The following is a 16,040-nucleotide window of genomic DNA, read 5'->3' as shown; positions in this document are numbered from 1 at the left end:
CCTCATCTTATTTGATACCTCCTTCTGATACACTGACTATTGCTTCCTCTTCTGGAAATTCCTTACTTCTCGGTGGATAGATTTTGTTTTGTTCTGTTTCCTTTGCAGGTTTAGTGGCAGGAAATTTCTGGCGTTCTAAGTTTTTCTACAGTTATGTTGGATTTGCAGGCAGCACATGGTTTTTGGAGAATGAATGCAGGTTAGTAAGTAGAAAAAAAAAACAAATAGGAGAATGAATATGTAGGGAATTGGTAGCAGATGTAAATCCATAAGTAAGTAAAGTAAGTATAACATTTTAAGAATTGCTGGATGGAGAAATAAACTGATTGTGTTAATAGAAAATAATAGCTTGAGTAAAAAGAGGTTAGTGGGACATGTTGCCAAAATATTGGAAACAATATGAGAAACTTATAGAATCAAGCCTGTTTGTATTCTGGAGATCTAAAGGATTATAACGGGGTGGATTTCAATGATTAAGAAGACCAGAGACTTGACTTCGTACCTATTATTGTCTTTTCTTATCAGTCTTTGAAAAATTTGATTTCCAAAACTTAAAATCTCCCATTAATCTCTGTAGTGAATCTTTAGTTTGTTATCACCTTTATTTTAGAATCCTAGCCTTTTCATATTGTTTTGTGAATAATTTCCTGGTCTCTTCAGGGGAAGGTCAACATTTCTCATCACTAACTGTGAAAAATGGCCAGCTGGTTTCTCTTGTCTTATAATTAGGAACCTACTTCACCTATCTTCCATACCTTTTGAAAGTAAAAACTATTCATAAACTCCTGAATCTTCCCTGAATGCACACTGGTGGTGTAACAGGACCTGATGGCTTGCGATTAGTATATCTAGCTTTTTGAAATGTCAACATTCACTTTTCCCTTCTGGTGTAGAATTTTCACTGTTCCATCTTCATCTTATGGGTAACAGTCATCGTGCTCATTTGTTCACTGATAATTGACATGAATATACACATTTCTATATAAAATGAGTTTTAAAATAATATTCTTCAGCTTTTCCTCTTTTAGGATTTGTGAATGGAAATGAGGTCACTTTTAAAGACCTTCTTTAAAATATATATTTGAAGATATTTTCATCAATTGCATTCTACTTGTCTTGCAAATGAATCTTTTGTCTTTTCACCTTTCTTTATTTTTTTTTTTTATTATAGAAACCCTTTCTCTATGTACCAGATAATTTGTCTTGAATTTCACATTTTGCAGTGTTTCAGTTTTGCCATTGATCTTAAGGTCACTTTACCCTTCTAGTTTAGCCAGCTCAATATTCTGATGTCACCATTGTTCTGCTGTTATGTAATATTTCATGAATATGATCTGGTAATACTAGAATAATGTTTAAAGGACACTGAATTATGTAGGATGATTTGAATACTTTCAGAAATATACCTATATCAGGAAATCAATGATATCAAAACATGTCTGAGGATGCTGGACTCTGTAACTTCATAGTTGATGTTTATCAGTTTCCATTCATCTTTTAAGTATTAAAGACAGATGGCTGCCTGGAATGGTGGAAAGCATGTTAGTTTTAATACCAAACCAACCTTGATTAAAATCCTGACTTCTTACGGTATCAACATTTGCCATTTATCATTGGAAAAATAATTCAACCTCTTAGATCCGTAGTTTCTTCATCAGCCAAGTAGGAGAATCATATCCCCCGGCAGGGTGGTATGAAGAATACGTGAGATATGCTGTGGGTATTTTGGTACATGATAGGTATCAAATAAACAGAAGTTCTTCTTATTTTCCTACCCTCTTCAGAAAAAATCAGAAAAAAAGGATGAATTTTCTCTCTTTACTATTAAGAAATTTCCCCATATATAATTACGTTAGTGTTTTATTTGATAAAATATTGGTACACCAGATGTTAAATAGTATTTCACTGGTTCAAAGCAGTAATTGTATATTAAAGAGTCCTTTCCATTACATAAGTCATATTCTATGAAATACTCTTTTTCTTGTTCAGAAAGAGAGTGAACCATACTCAAACCATATGAACACAAATTTAGTGAAGTTAGTCAAATCATAAAACTTGTTGGTCATTTATATTTTATAAATATTGTATAGAAACTTGCTATGACAAAAACTATTACCTAGACTCTGTTTTAAATCACTGTATTTTACCATATTAAATTAGTTACTCAAGATTGAAATCCATAGATTTTCATTCTTTGTATCTTCTTTATTCATTGTACAAATATGTGGTGAGTTGCTATCACATGTAAGACACTGTTCTAGGCTCTTGTCATATGTCAGTGATCCAAACAGAAAAAGATCTCTGATCTTGAGAAGTTCATATTTCAGCAGTAGGAGACAGTACATCTCAGAAAGTAGTAGAGCAACATGAAGCGTGCATGGAAATACTTGGATGTGGTGAGGGGAGCAGATTGTAGTAGTAAGTAGGATAATTAGAGTAGGAACCATCAAAAACTTGACAACTGAGCAAAGACTTTAAAGAAGTGAGGGGTTTAGTCATACCAGTATTGGGAAGAGCTATCCAGACAGAAGGAAAGGTTGGTGCAGAAATCTCAAGGCAGGAAAGGTAGATGCAGGGAGTAGTGCTGGGAGTTCTGATGCTATCCTAAGGACTCAGGCACTTCCTTGTGAGTAAAATAGGGAACTACTGGGTAAAGGTGGCAGTACCTAATTTATATTTCAAAAGAATCACTTTGGCTGTTGTGTTGAGAATAGACTCCAGGAGAAGAACAATAGTAAATGCTGGGTGACCAGTTAAAAATCTATGATGAGAATTCAAATGAAAGACAATATTGGCTCAGGACAGGGTGACAATAGTGGAGGGGTTGATAAGTGGTCAAATTCTGCACAAATTTAGAAAATACATCCAGTCTGGTAGATAGGACACAGGATGTGAGCGAAAACAAGAAATCAAGTCTAAAGTTTTTCACCTGAACAGCTGGAGAAACGTAGTTATGATCAGCCAAGGTGGAGATGGCTGCTGGAGGATCAAGTTTGGGGGAAAAAAAGATGAAAAGTTCCATTTTGGAAATGCTGATTTTGAGAGGTCTATTAAATACCCAAGTAAAAATGTCAGGAGGCAGTTAGATGTCTGACTGGAGCTAAGAAGAGAGAATCAGGCAGGAAACAGGAATTTTGCATGGATTTGGGGTACTTTATGGTTAATGTCATGTTGATGAATGGCATGAAGCACTGAATGGGGAGTGTAGAAGGAAAGGTGGCCGGCTACAGAGTCCCTGAAGTCTCTTCTTGTCTGTTTCTAGGTACTTTTAATCAGTGATCAGCAAATCAGAAAATTGTATATTTGAAAAACATTTCATTTTGTCAATCTTACATTATCTTAACTGCTCCTAAGGTCTCTTAGGACCAATGTGGACTACTAAAATAACACTTGGGAAGTAGACACAAACAAATGTATTTCCCCAACACTGTTTGGAGATAATTGTCTCCATTTATTATAGGAAAATTCAAAAACCATAACATTGAGAACAGAAATGTAAACGTGCTATAGTCTACTATTGGGCCGCTTCCTGCACAGTAACTAGTTTCCTGACATTAGTCATGAAAGAGAAAACCATTTAAAGTTCAAATTCAGATAAAGCTTAACATAAAATAGTGGTGTTTTTTTGGGAGGGAGGGTAGAGGGTAGTGATTGCAGGCACCAAAATGGAAAGTCAAAAGAGAGAAGGTAATTATGTAAATTGTGTTTCTTGAAGGCATTTAGAATTTTTAATTCACATACTCTAAGTATCTGAAAGCACATTTAGTTCCTGTTTGGAGAGATGAAAGCCTTGCCATAGCTTCATCTGCAGGCTTGTGGCAATGTTAGTCTCTCCCGTGTGTACGTGCACTGAAGAGTGGAAGTGGCTGAGTGGGCAGTTGGCAACCATTCATCGCATTGATTGCAGCCATTCATAAAACCCAGCAGCGCTGAGGGTGGAGTCAGGAGGAGCATTCCCCTGAGGCGGTTGCAGAATGTCTTATTTGCATAAATCTTCAGTGATGCTTCAGTGATGAGGGAATGCTCACATTCAGTTAGAAGACTGTGGAAGAGCCCCAATCTGATAAAACTGAGTCATTAAAGACTTTGCGAAGAGTAAGAGGTCAAACCCTTTGAATTCCTAATCCCTCCATCCGTGGTAATTCTGGGAAGTCAGAGTTGTGGCAGCGTTTGTGGTCTCCTTATGTCTGGCTGAAGGAGTGAGTTACACACCGAGACAAACACCTTAAAAGCTGCAACATACTGAAATATCATTGTTGTGTTTCTTAAAGTATGGGGGGTTTATATTATTATACCGAGTCTAATGCATAGGAGATAGTGGAAATTGCTGAGGTTACACAGTTTCCATATGTTACAATTGTCAAAACTGTTAAGGTTTTATCCCTCCAAACTGGTGCAATTTAATTATAATTTTAAAGAAATGGTAACCTACACAAGCAAAAATCTTGTGAGTATACTTCTGATGTGTCTTACTCTGAGTGTAGGGTACTTTCTTCCTTTTCTTTCTTATATCTAGAAAAAATTTCAGCTAAAAAAAAAGTCAAATTAGAAAATGCAGGAATATCTATTGCTATGATTTAGAAGCCCCCGAAATTGGGTAAATAATTAGCAACCTGAAACAATTAGTTTCCTCCCTTTAAAACACAGATTCAGTAGCTAGGTGCTTTGCTCTAGTCTTGAATATTTGTCCTGTGGCCAGGATATATCCTATTATGGAAAATGTGGTGTTTTCCTGTTTTATTCAAATTAATTCTAAATATGTTGCTTTTGAATACTAATGTGTTTATTTTTATTATTCAATAAAACTTTAAAGTTCAAAACATTGAATGAAATTTTTATCAGAAAGATTCTATAACATACATAGACAGAAACAGTATATCAACTTGTAATTTTAAACCAAAACCACTGGGACTTGAAATTAGACAAGAATTTTCTTACAAAGATAGGGCCCTTTTTAAATTGTTATTTTATTTTATTTTTTTGTTTGAGATGGAGTCTGGCTGTGTAGCCCAGACTGGAGTGCAGTGGCACGATCTCAGCTCATTGCAACCTCTGCCTCTCGGGTTCAAGCAGTTCTCCTGCCGCTGCCTTCTGAGTAGCTGGGACTGCAGGCATGCACCACACACCCAGCTAAATTTTGTATTTTTTTAGTAAAGATGGGGTTTCACCATGTTGGCCAGCCTGGTCTCAAACTCCTGACCTCAACTGATCCACTGGCCTTAACCTTCCAAAGTGATGTATTACAGGCGTGAGCCACCACGCCCAGCAGATAGGGCCTTTTGGTCAGAAAAAAAAAAAAAGTTTGCTTACAAACCTACCTTTAGGGTTGCTTAATACCTTATATTTGTTAGAAAATAATACTTCAGCACATATTTTAAAAAAACTATTAAGTAGTAGATTTGTTTTCTTTGAAAGCTTTGTCTGAATACCTATGACTTGAGGGGAAAAAAAGAGATGAATTAAGATTTCTCATAGATTTAATTCTTTAGCATTTTTCCAAGTTGGTGATATTTCAGATATTTTCACAAATCAGTGCGTGTAGATTAAAAACGCTGCGGCCGGGCGCGGTGACTCCCGCCTGTAATCCCAGCACTTTGGGAGGCCGAGGCCGGTGGATCACGAGGTCAGGAGACCGAGACATCCTGGCTAGCACAGTGAAACATCATCTCTACTAAAAATACAAAAAATTAACCAGGCATGGTGGTGCGCGCCTGTAGTCCCACCTACTGAGGAGGCTGAGGCAGGAGAATGACGCGGAACCCGGGAGGCGGAGTTTGCAGTGAGTGGAGATCACGCCGCTGCACTCCAGCCTAGAGCGAGACTCCGTCTCAAAAAAAACAAAAAAACAATGCGTATGTGAGAATTGCTAAAGATTTTCAAATGCTCTAAAGTTTAACTTGCTGGACTTTTTAGCTTGTGTAAGTTTGATTAAAATTTCAGAGCTCAGAAATCCTAGGACATTACACTTCCCTAGCAACTGCCTTCCTGAATGTTTTAAAGGCTGATGCATGATTGGCCTTCTTTCATGACACTGGGGAAAGAACACAAGGCTTTGTGGTTCCTGTGGATGTCGTTGACTCACATCTCTTGACCAATTCATTAAAAGTTTAGCATCAACTCTTGATGAACACCACTTTTTAAAATTTTTATCCCAAAGGGAAGGTGTGTTGAGGCTTTGAAATGGCACCGTTTTCTTTTCTTGTCACGTTACATATTGATTTGGAAGTCTTACTGACCTTGTTTGGAATGAGCAGTGTGTGTGTGCACGTTTCTGTGCGTTGTGTCCATGTTTTCCTGTATCATTTCTTTCAGAAGTGGAGAAATTTGCCATGCAGCTTTAAGCTCTGGGAAAAGAGTTTATCTACCACTGCTTCACCAGCGATCCACTTCTGGAATAACATGACTGGCCTTAAATATGAGCAGGGTAGTCAAATCTCCAAGAAGCCTCCATGAAAGCTCTTAAGAACCAGATTCATATTTGAAGCCTTCTGGATCCTAAGGGGCATTCCATTTAGCAAAGACTAAGATGTGAGGTCTAAGTTTTATAACCAAGCCTTCTCTATTCAAAGCCATGTTTATTTTAAAGCTTTTGAGGAGAAGGAATATCTGAGCCATCCATGTTCATCCTCAGAGGGAGGTGTTTTCTGATTTCTGCCAATAAATGTCACCAGTACTCTGTAAGCCCTGTTTACATGAAAGTAGGAATATCTCTTCCTGCTGCCCTTTGGAGCTTTGTTATATTGTCTACCATCTACATTTATTTTGTGATGGATGACTTATGGCACAAAGACATTTAATTACTTTTTTTCACATTTTGGAGTATCCTTTCTTATTTTACACACACATACACACACACACACACACTTTATATATGAACCTTGTCTTTGATCTCTTCCTCCCTCTTAGCATGAGGAAATTTTGAACAAGGGGGATGCCTTGAGGCCTCTCAGATCTTTTTGCACAAAGACCTGTGTGGTGATTGATGGTGTGAAACAAAAGTCTGTATTTTTTAGTAAAATAGCAAAAGCCACAGAATATCCTGCTCAAAATTTAACATATCAACGCAACAGCTGTTCCTATTTTTAAGCTTTCAGACGTCTTCATATGGTCACGCCAAAGCTTTCAGTAGCTTTTCTGCTATGGGAAAAGCTGCTGACAATCATGTTATTGATGCTAAAAGGAAAGTCAAATACAGAGGCTAGCACAGATTTTATTTGGGTATACGAGCTTTTGGAAGCCTGTGTCAAAGATTTCCAACTCCAAAGGCTTTGCTGGGGCCCCAAGGTTAATGTTGAAGGGGCTTGCAAAGACTTTCCCTTAGATTATTTTTCAGTACCGTGTTTAATTTCTAGATATGTTCTACCCTTTTTATAATTAATAGTGCGTTGTGCTGTCTATCATGCGCCCCAGGTGTGTTGTCAGGGACATGGCGAAGCCTGCTGCCTGCAAAACACCAAGAAATGCTGAAAACCAGCCCCACCAACCTTCACCGTGAGTATGGCATTGGTTTTATTGACTGAAAATGTCGTCTCTTACGCAGATCATGGTTACAGATTTATTCACTTTGCATGTGAGAGTAGATACTGTGGCTGCTCTTGTATATGTAATAAAAAGGCTACTGTTGAATTAGATGCAATTAGCTGAGCTCTGGATTTAATATTTGTATTAAGTGATGTTTCTAATACCATATTGAAAGGATCAAACTAGTTGGAGGAAAGGGACAGTTTTCTTAGGGCTCTAAAGTGACAGCAGTTCTTTTCTTGTTTGTTTGTTTGATTGTTTTAGATTTGGAATGCGTATGAGCTGGAACATAATACCTCAGGGAAGTAGGGAGGCAAGGTACAGACAGGCTGCCAAGTGGGGGCTAGTGTGTTTAAGGGAAATGCATAGGTAGTCCATTATCTAACCTTTAAGATATATTATTTAAAGGTAACTGACAATTTTTAAAAGTGGATTGTCAGCTGGGCGCAGTGGCTCATGCCTGTAATCCCAGCACTTTGGGAGGCCAAGGTGGGTGGATCACCTGAGGTGTGGAGTTTGGGACCAGCCTGGCCAACATGGTGAAACCCCATCTGTACTAAAAACACAAAAATTAGCTGGGCGTGATGGTGGCCATCTATAATCTCAGCTACTTGGGAGGCTGAGGCAGGAGAATCATCTGAACCTGTGAGGTGGAGATTGCAGTAAGCTGAGATCGTGCCACTGCACTCCAGCCTGGGCGACAGAGTGAGAGCCTGTCTCAAAACAAAAACAAAAACAAAAGTGGACTGTCCATCTAGTTTCAATTTTATTATTGAATTCTTAAGTGTAGATCCTAATGATTAGTTAAATGACCAACCAAAAGAGTTTCAAAGACATTTGAAACTCAGAGTTGACTGATTTGATTTTTTCTCTACTCCCTGCTTTACCCTTAATTTGGTCACTGAAATGCCTTTATTTTGTATATTACATACAGTAACATATCATTTAAAATTATTTGTGTTTTAGGATGTGAAATGTGGTAAATTTCAGGAGGTTTAATAGGTGTTATAAGTTTTACCCCAATAAGTATCCTTGAATATCATCTTCTACATTTAATCAGTATTTTCCAAGGAATAAAAACAGTTTTGAATTAGCAATAGTAAAAATGATTGATAATTACATTTTAAAAAGTACAAACTTAGAAGAAGTACTTTAAGTGATGTTGTCATTTTTCTTTTTTCTATAGATATTCTGACTGTATATAAAACCATTTTTGTATGATGGAACTTTTTGGATAATTCATAGAAAACTTACATCCCCAGTTTTCATCTTGTATTCTAGGAATTAGAAAACATTTCAGTTATTTTAGAATTGAAGTTCTTTGAGGAATTAACGTTGATTTTAAAATCTCTTTATATTTCACACATCGAGGTTTCATTTTAATTGGTCTCACCTATTCCAAAGTTCATTTTAAATTAGACATTATTGAATTGAACTAGCATTTGACATCCTCCAAAAGAAGACATTAGATAATTTTTCTCTTATTTTGTTTTCACTTTCCACAGACTTACAGCTGTGGGAATCTGTTGTCACTTTAATTGCACCCAGTGGAAACTTCCCTGTGGCTCTTTGAGTTTAGTGGCCAAGAAGAAGCAACTGTAGATTCTTTGGATCCTGCTTTTTGGCAATCTCTTTGCTCACTGAGTTCTTTTCTGTTTAAAACAATGAACCTCTCTGTCGGTGACTCGAAGAATTTAAAGTTTACTTTCATTCCTTATAATAGCTGATTCTCTGTGAAGAGTAATGCTTGTGAGTGGAACTCTCTGTAGCCACATAAATCCCTTTTTAGGTTAACATGGAAAGGACAAAAATAAATTGGAAGGGGATAATTGAGGACAGGCTTTAGCTTATAGATCAGTATTTTAAAATTTGTAATCTATGATTTTCAGTGGGTCTGAAAATCAATAGAGGCTAGTGACCAGACCTCTTTTAATATTAAAAAAAAAATAAAAGATAATAGAAAATCTAGGAGTGCCTCCCAGGTTAGTATTTTAGGACAGAACTTAGATTTCTCTATATGGTAACTGTGTCAAAATACAAAATTTAATAAACAGTGCAGTTAGTTATGCGGATTGCATTAATGGATTTTAATTAGGAGAATGGCATAAGCAGATTTGCTTTATCAGTAGATGTATGTATATAGATAATATGTATTAATTGCTTTGGGAGAAGTAGGGAAAAGGGACTATGAATGTGAAATGGGCAAAACTAGAGACAAGTAAATCAATTAACAAACTATTGCAATAGGTCGGGGAAAGATAATAAGGTCTTAATTTAGAGGAAGGAGTAATAGAGGTTATGGGAAGGAGACATTTCAAGAGCTAATGAGAAGTAAAATGGCCAATGCTTGATTGCCAATTGAATATGGGTTGTAAGGAAAGAGTTTAGGGGGATTGCCATATTAATGACTTGGGTGACTAAGAGCCACTACCAAGAAGTTGAATTAAAATTGTAAACCAAAACTAGGCATAGATGATGTATTAGTCTGTTTTCATGCTGCTGATAAAGACGTACCCAAGACTGGGCATTTTACAAAAGAAAGAAGTTTATTGGACTTACAGTTCCACGTGGCTGGGGAGGTCTCACAATCATGCGGGAAGGTGAAAGGCACATCTCACCTGGCAGCAGAGAAGAGAAGAGCTTGTGCAGGGAAACTCCCTCTTATATTACCATCAGATCTCATGAAACTTATTCACCGTCATGAGAACAGCATGGGAAACACCTGCCCCCATGATTCAGTTACCTCCCACTGGGTCCCTCCCCCAGTACATGGGAATTCAAAATGAGATTTGGGTTGGGAACACACCCAAACCATATCAGATGGACAGTGGTGAGTTCAGATTTTCATATAATGATTTTGTAATACCTGTAAGCTATCCAAGCATATATATCTAACAAGAGGTTGACTCTGTGAACCTTTAGCACTCAGTTAACTGGGGAAATAGATGACATCACCAAAGGTTACATAGAAAAAAAAAATAAGAGTGAACCCAAGGTAAAAGCAATGCTTAAGGAATGGGTAAATAATGAGGCCAACTCAGTCAAGAAGTAATAGTTAAAGAATCATAAGAACCAGAAGCCAAGGTAGTACAGGGATTCAAGGGGAATGCCCAACAGTGTTAAATGCAACAGAAAATCAAGAAATAAGGGATGAAAGGTGTGCTTTGATTTTGGTCACATAGAGGCCATTGGTGGCATTTACCATAGCATTTTCAACATATAAGTGAGTGGAAATGGAGTGTTTCTGTAGGCTTGAGGAGGAAATGAGAAGTCAGGAAAAGGGGAGGGTAAATGTACATGACTTTTTCTAAAAGTTTAACTGAGTAGGGAAAAAGAAATAGAGAGACTGGTAGAGAGGAAGCAGGGCGATAGTACTCATATCACTTGGTATATTCTATCATGCAAGTCTAGATTGATGGATACACATGTCAATATGCTTTATATTTTTGATAACTATGTATATAAACTATCCAAGTGTTCCTTTAAGTTATTATTAAAATGTCACTCAGTCATATTTTAAGCATGCCACCTGAGTTGTCATCATTTAATTGAAGTAATAAATATATCAAAATATTACTGCAGTTCAACAAATTGAGTCATATGCCTGCTATTCCTTGGGTATAAGATAGAAAAATGAGATATATAAATGAGATAGAATCTTTTTCTTAAGAGTTTCTTCTCAAGTTGGGGGAGGAGAGGATAGTTAGATAAATAAATTATAATACTGAATAATAAATACAATACTAAAAATGTGTTTAAAAAGAAAAAATGATTTGTTCTGTTTGGGCTCTGTTTGGGCTTGATGTGGTCAGGGAAGGATTTACAGAGCCTGCAACAATAATAAGGCTTTTTTTTTTTTTTTTTGAGACAGAGTCTCACTCTGCCACTCAGGCTGGAGTGCAGTGGTGCGATCTCGGCTCGCTGCAACCTCGGCCTCCCAGGTTGAAGCGATTCTTCTGCCTCTCAAGTAGCTGGGATTACAGGCATGCACCACCACACCCAGCTAATTTTTGTGTTTTTAGTAGAGACAGGGTTTCACCATGTTAGTCAGGATGGTCTCGAACTCCTTACCTCGTGATCCGCCCTTCTCAGCCTCCCAAAGTACTGGGATTACAGGCATGAGCTGCTGTGCCTGGCCAGTAATATGGATTTTAAAGACTGAGTAGTTTAGTAGGTATGCAAATTTGAGGTACAGTCTTCCAGAAGCAGAAAACAATTACCCTGAGACCCAGAACATCAGGTTGTGCTGGGTAATTTAAACCATATACTGACTGCTGGAATCTCTATGCATTGTATTTTTCTCTAATTTAGTCTTGAGGTCTCTCTTGAGAGTTGCTATAAACCCTAGCCCTGTGTCAGTGGGGCTCCAGCAGGGTGGTCATGGATGTTCACAGTGTGCCTTTCATGGAATAGTTCTTCATCTTTGTGGACAACCTAATGCTGAAGTGCCTCACCCGTGACCAAATGCCCCTCTTAAAGGAAATTTGTTCGTAATAGCAGACACCCCTGTGGCTCTTAACTGAGCTGTGTCCAGTTTATTTCTACCAAGATGTCAGGAGAGTTGTGTAGGAGAGCCCTGGCTAGGAGGAGAGTTAGGTTCAGGTGTGTCAGTCAAGTGAGACACAGAGAAGGCAACACAGTAAAATACATGAAATAACAGAAGCAGTGTGTCACTGACAGATCCTAACAAGAAGGGGCGGCCATGCCTCCAAGGGCCAACAGGAAGCTGGGAGCTGTCTGAGAAATGCACGTGCAACTAGCTGGTGGGGAGCAAGAAAGAGAGAGTGAGGGACTCATAGGCCAGAGCCTTTCCTGGTGTCCAGACTGTTACCCACGCAGGTTTACCTCATGGAGTTCTAATTGGTGAGTGTAGAGCAAGCAGGGACTAGCTCAGTGGAGTCATGCTGTACTGAGGGGTGGTCCCTGTGGCATATCTGGGGAGGTGTTGGGGGTCAGTGGGCAAGTCACATAGCTGTAACTAGCTGTCCCATGGGAAGCTGTCACCAGGAGGCAGTTGTATGAGGTAGATCTGGATTGATCATCTTAAGGAACAGGGAGGAGCCAGAGAACTGGCAGCTGGGCCAGTAGTGGCTAAGCTCTGCTTCTGGTATGAGAACCTTCAATTTATATTTAAAATGGATGCCAAGGTAACATAAAATTATAAGAATTCAGTGCAGTGTGTGTGTCTGTGTGTGGTTTCGTGGGTGGGTGGGAATTTGTGTGTGTGGGTGCGTATGGGTATACCTGTGTTAAAGAGAGAGAAAGATCAGAGGCAGGAAGTGCTGCATCAGAAGAATAGGACAGTTATCTAATTTGGAGAAAATAAACAACTCGTGCCTTAGCTTTGGTTTTACTTTTAATACTGCTTTTTATTTTGAAATTTAATGTAAAATCATGGGGTTTTTGTGTTTTTCAGACTTATCATGGATTTAAAAGTCCAAGAAACACTTGGCTACTCTTCAGTCTCAGGCACATATGTTAGGGAGACTAGGTAGAAGAGGCAGGAGGTAGAGAAGATTTGAGAAAATTTCACGTGTGGTATAATTAAGAGTATAGTGATTCATTAGATGTGATAGGAAAGCAAAGGAGGCAAGATAACTCATTTTAGCTCAGGAGATTAAATGGATGTGATAAAATCAAGAAGAGAGCCAATTTATGCACTAAGGCAGGTTTACACACAGCATTAGATTCGAGTATTAGTAGCCAAGGAAATCTCCAATTGGAACACTCAGAAAACAGTTGGCTATTCTGTTTCAAACTCAGGAGAGACTTAGAAAAGAAACACCAATTTGTAAGCAATTACCTTATAACATTAACCATTAAAACAAGTGAAATAGCATTGGGAGGAGGTGTAGAGATAAAAGGAAGGAATATAAACGGGTGATGGGTGCACCAGGTTCTCACAAATCTCCACCTAAAGAACTTACTCATGTAACCAAATACCACCTGTATCCCAATAACTTATGGAAAAATTTTTTTTAAAAGCCAGACACCAGTGATGCTGAGACATAAGTGTTATCTCATTGTTTAGCATAGAGTAGGTGATAAACATCATGTTATTAAAAATTATGTCAATATATAAACATTTCATATATGCAAAAAAAAAAACAGTCTGTAGTGGGTATAAGCAGTACTTAAATGAGGATTGGAGGACTTAAGAAAATTATGCAACGTCATGCAAAAACTTTCCATATTTTAGCACTAAAAATCCCATGTTCTGAGAACTTCTGTTAGACCTAGGCAGACTGAATGGTTGGTCACCCTAGAACTAATAAAGTTAGAATTTGAAGGTAAAAATCCAGAAAGAAAATATGATAGCCAAGGGAAAACTATGCTTAGCCAAATTATGTTTGTGTTTCTGTGGAAGGTAACATTATTAGGAGTAAATTGAATCATGGTACACGAATCAGGAAATTCTGCTTTTCTGTTTTGTTTTTAGTTTTTGCTGACGATTACCTGTTTTTAAAAAATTGAGATACAACGCACATACCATACAATTCACCTTTTTAAAGAGTACAGTTTAGTGGTTTTCAAAAAGCTGTGCAGCCACCATCATTATGTAATTCAGGAATGTTTTCATCACACTGAAAAAGAAATTTCATACCTTTTAGCTTTCATTACTCCATTCTCCTCAAAATACAGCCTCTGAAACCATTACTTTCTGTATTTATGAGTGTGCCTACTCTGGACATTTCCTATAAAAGGAATCATATGTGTCTGTTTATATCTGGCTTTTTTCATTTAGCATAATGTTTTCTAGACTCTGAGTACGTATCTGTACTTTATCCCTTTTATTGCCCAGTGATTGTATCAATATATCAGGTTTTGTTTATTCATCCATCAGTTAATGGACATTTGGATTGTTTCTACTTTTGACTATTATTAATAATATTGCTATTAGCATTTAGGTACAAGTTTTTGGGGGTATGGGTGTTCTCAATTCTCTTGAGTATATAACTAGCAATAAAATTGCTGGGTCATACGGTAACTGTACATTTAACTTTTTGAGAACCTGCTAAGCTGTATTTCAAAGTAGCTGCATTATTTTACATCCCTATCAATAAGAGAATTCCAATTTCCCTAAATTCTTGTTAACACTTGTTATTGTCTGTCTTTTATATTATGGACGTCCCAGTGGGTGTAAAGTAGTGCCTTACTGTGGTTTTCATTTGTGTTTCCCTAGTAAATAATGACATTGATGAACTTTTCATGGGCTTATTGGCTATTTCTATATCTTCTTTGGAGAAATATCTATCAAAGTATTTTCTTCAGTTTTAAGAATAAAATTGGGTTTTCTCTAAAGATGATCTATCAAAATATGAGTTATTTGTCTTTTTTATTGTTGAGTTATAGGTGTTCTTTACGTGTAATGGATAGAAGATCTTTGTCACATAAATGATTTGCAAAATTGTCTCCCATTTAGTGAATAGTCTTTTCATTTTCTTGATAGTACTTTTGAAGCACAAGTTTTTTATTTTGATGAAGTCTAATTGATCTATTTTTTTCTTTGGTTATTTGTGGTTTTGGTCTTGTATCCAGGAAATCATTCTCATATCCAGTGTCATTAAGATTTACCCCCATGTTTTCTTCTGAGAGTTTTATACTTTTAGATCTTACATTTAGGTCTTTGATTCATTTTGAGATAGTTTTTATATATGATGTGTGTGTTTTTATACGTGTGTGTGTATACTTTTCCCATAGCATGTTAGGAAGTATATATGTTTATGCTTGAAAATATGATTTCTCATTTATAATCACATATCTCATATTGCATTTATGTCTTACATCAGTTAATAGATTAAACAAAAGTGTGAATGGGTCTCTGATATTGTGAATAGCTGGATAAAAGCTCTTGTCATTATTTCTCTAGGACTTTAAGCTCTGCATAGTAGACGTGATCTTCCGGCTGTGTGGTCTAATGTTCACAACTCTGTGTCTTCCTACAGTAGTGGATGGCAGAAATGTCAGGGACAACACAGAAGAATGAATAATCCACTTGGAGACTGTTACCACTTCAGACACACCCCCATCATGAATATAATTTCTCCCAATGTCTCGGAAAGACCCTATAAACATTGAAAACTAGCCCACCTTTCTCTGTTTTCAGAGCTGTTGCCCCTTTGCTGCTGCTGAACCATGTGGTCTTTCCTTCATTGTTAAAACAGCTTTGGCTGAGAAGGTAGCGTTAAAAGGAAGAGATACGAATTTCTTCAACTGGTGGAAGAGTGTGCAGTACAGGAAACAATTCATTGCTTTTATGCCACGAATTGGCCTATTTATTCTCTCTTCAACAAATATTTAGTTTGTACTGTGTGCATAGCAGCAGGCACTGGATATTATCATGAACAAAGCAGTCTTTGTCCTTATAAAGCTTGGGGTATGGGAGGAGACAATCTAAACAGCAAACAAAAATAGATGATAAAACCCTTTACTTTTAACAAAGGCCTAACCTGAATGCAGTGAAAGAGAACTACACTGGGAAAGCTATTTAGAAAGTATGCTCAAGGAAGGCTCTAAGA

The 16,040-nt window shown here is 37.4% G+C and overlaps 1 protein-coding gene across 1 annotated transcript in view; it reads left to right on the top strand.

Annotated features, from left to right (window-relative positions):
- The window catches only part of RIMS1 (regulating synaptic membrane exocytosis 1), a 502,863-nt gene that overhangs the window by 74,135 nt on the left and 412,688 nt on the right, over positions 1-16,040 (top strand). The window contains exon 2 of the mRNA XM_011957025.1: positions 7,411-7,491. Within this exon, the coding sequence (XP_011812415.1) occupies positions 7,411-7,491 (81 nt within the window). The remainder of the gene's footprint in view (positions 1-7,410; positions 7,492-16,040) is intronic.

This window comes from Colobus angolensis, unplaced genomic scaffold (assembly GCF_000951035.1).
Source record: "Colobus angolensis palliatus isolate OR3802 unplaced genomic scaffold, Cang.pa_1.0 Scaffold431, whole genome shotgun sequence".
NCBI lineage: Eukaryota > Metazoa > Chordata > Mammalia > Primates > Cercopithecidae > Colobus > Colobus angolensis.
Note: the sequence above shows the minus strand (reverse complement) of the source record. Positions and strands in the feature narration are given on the sequence as shown.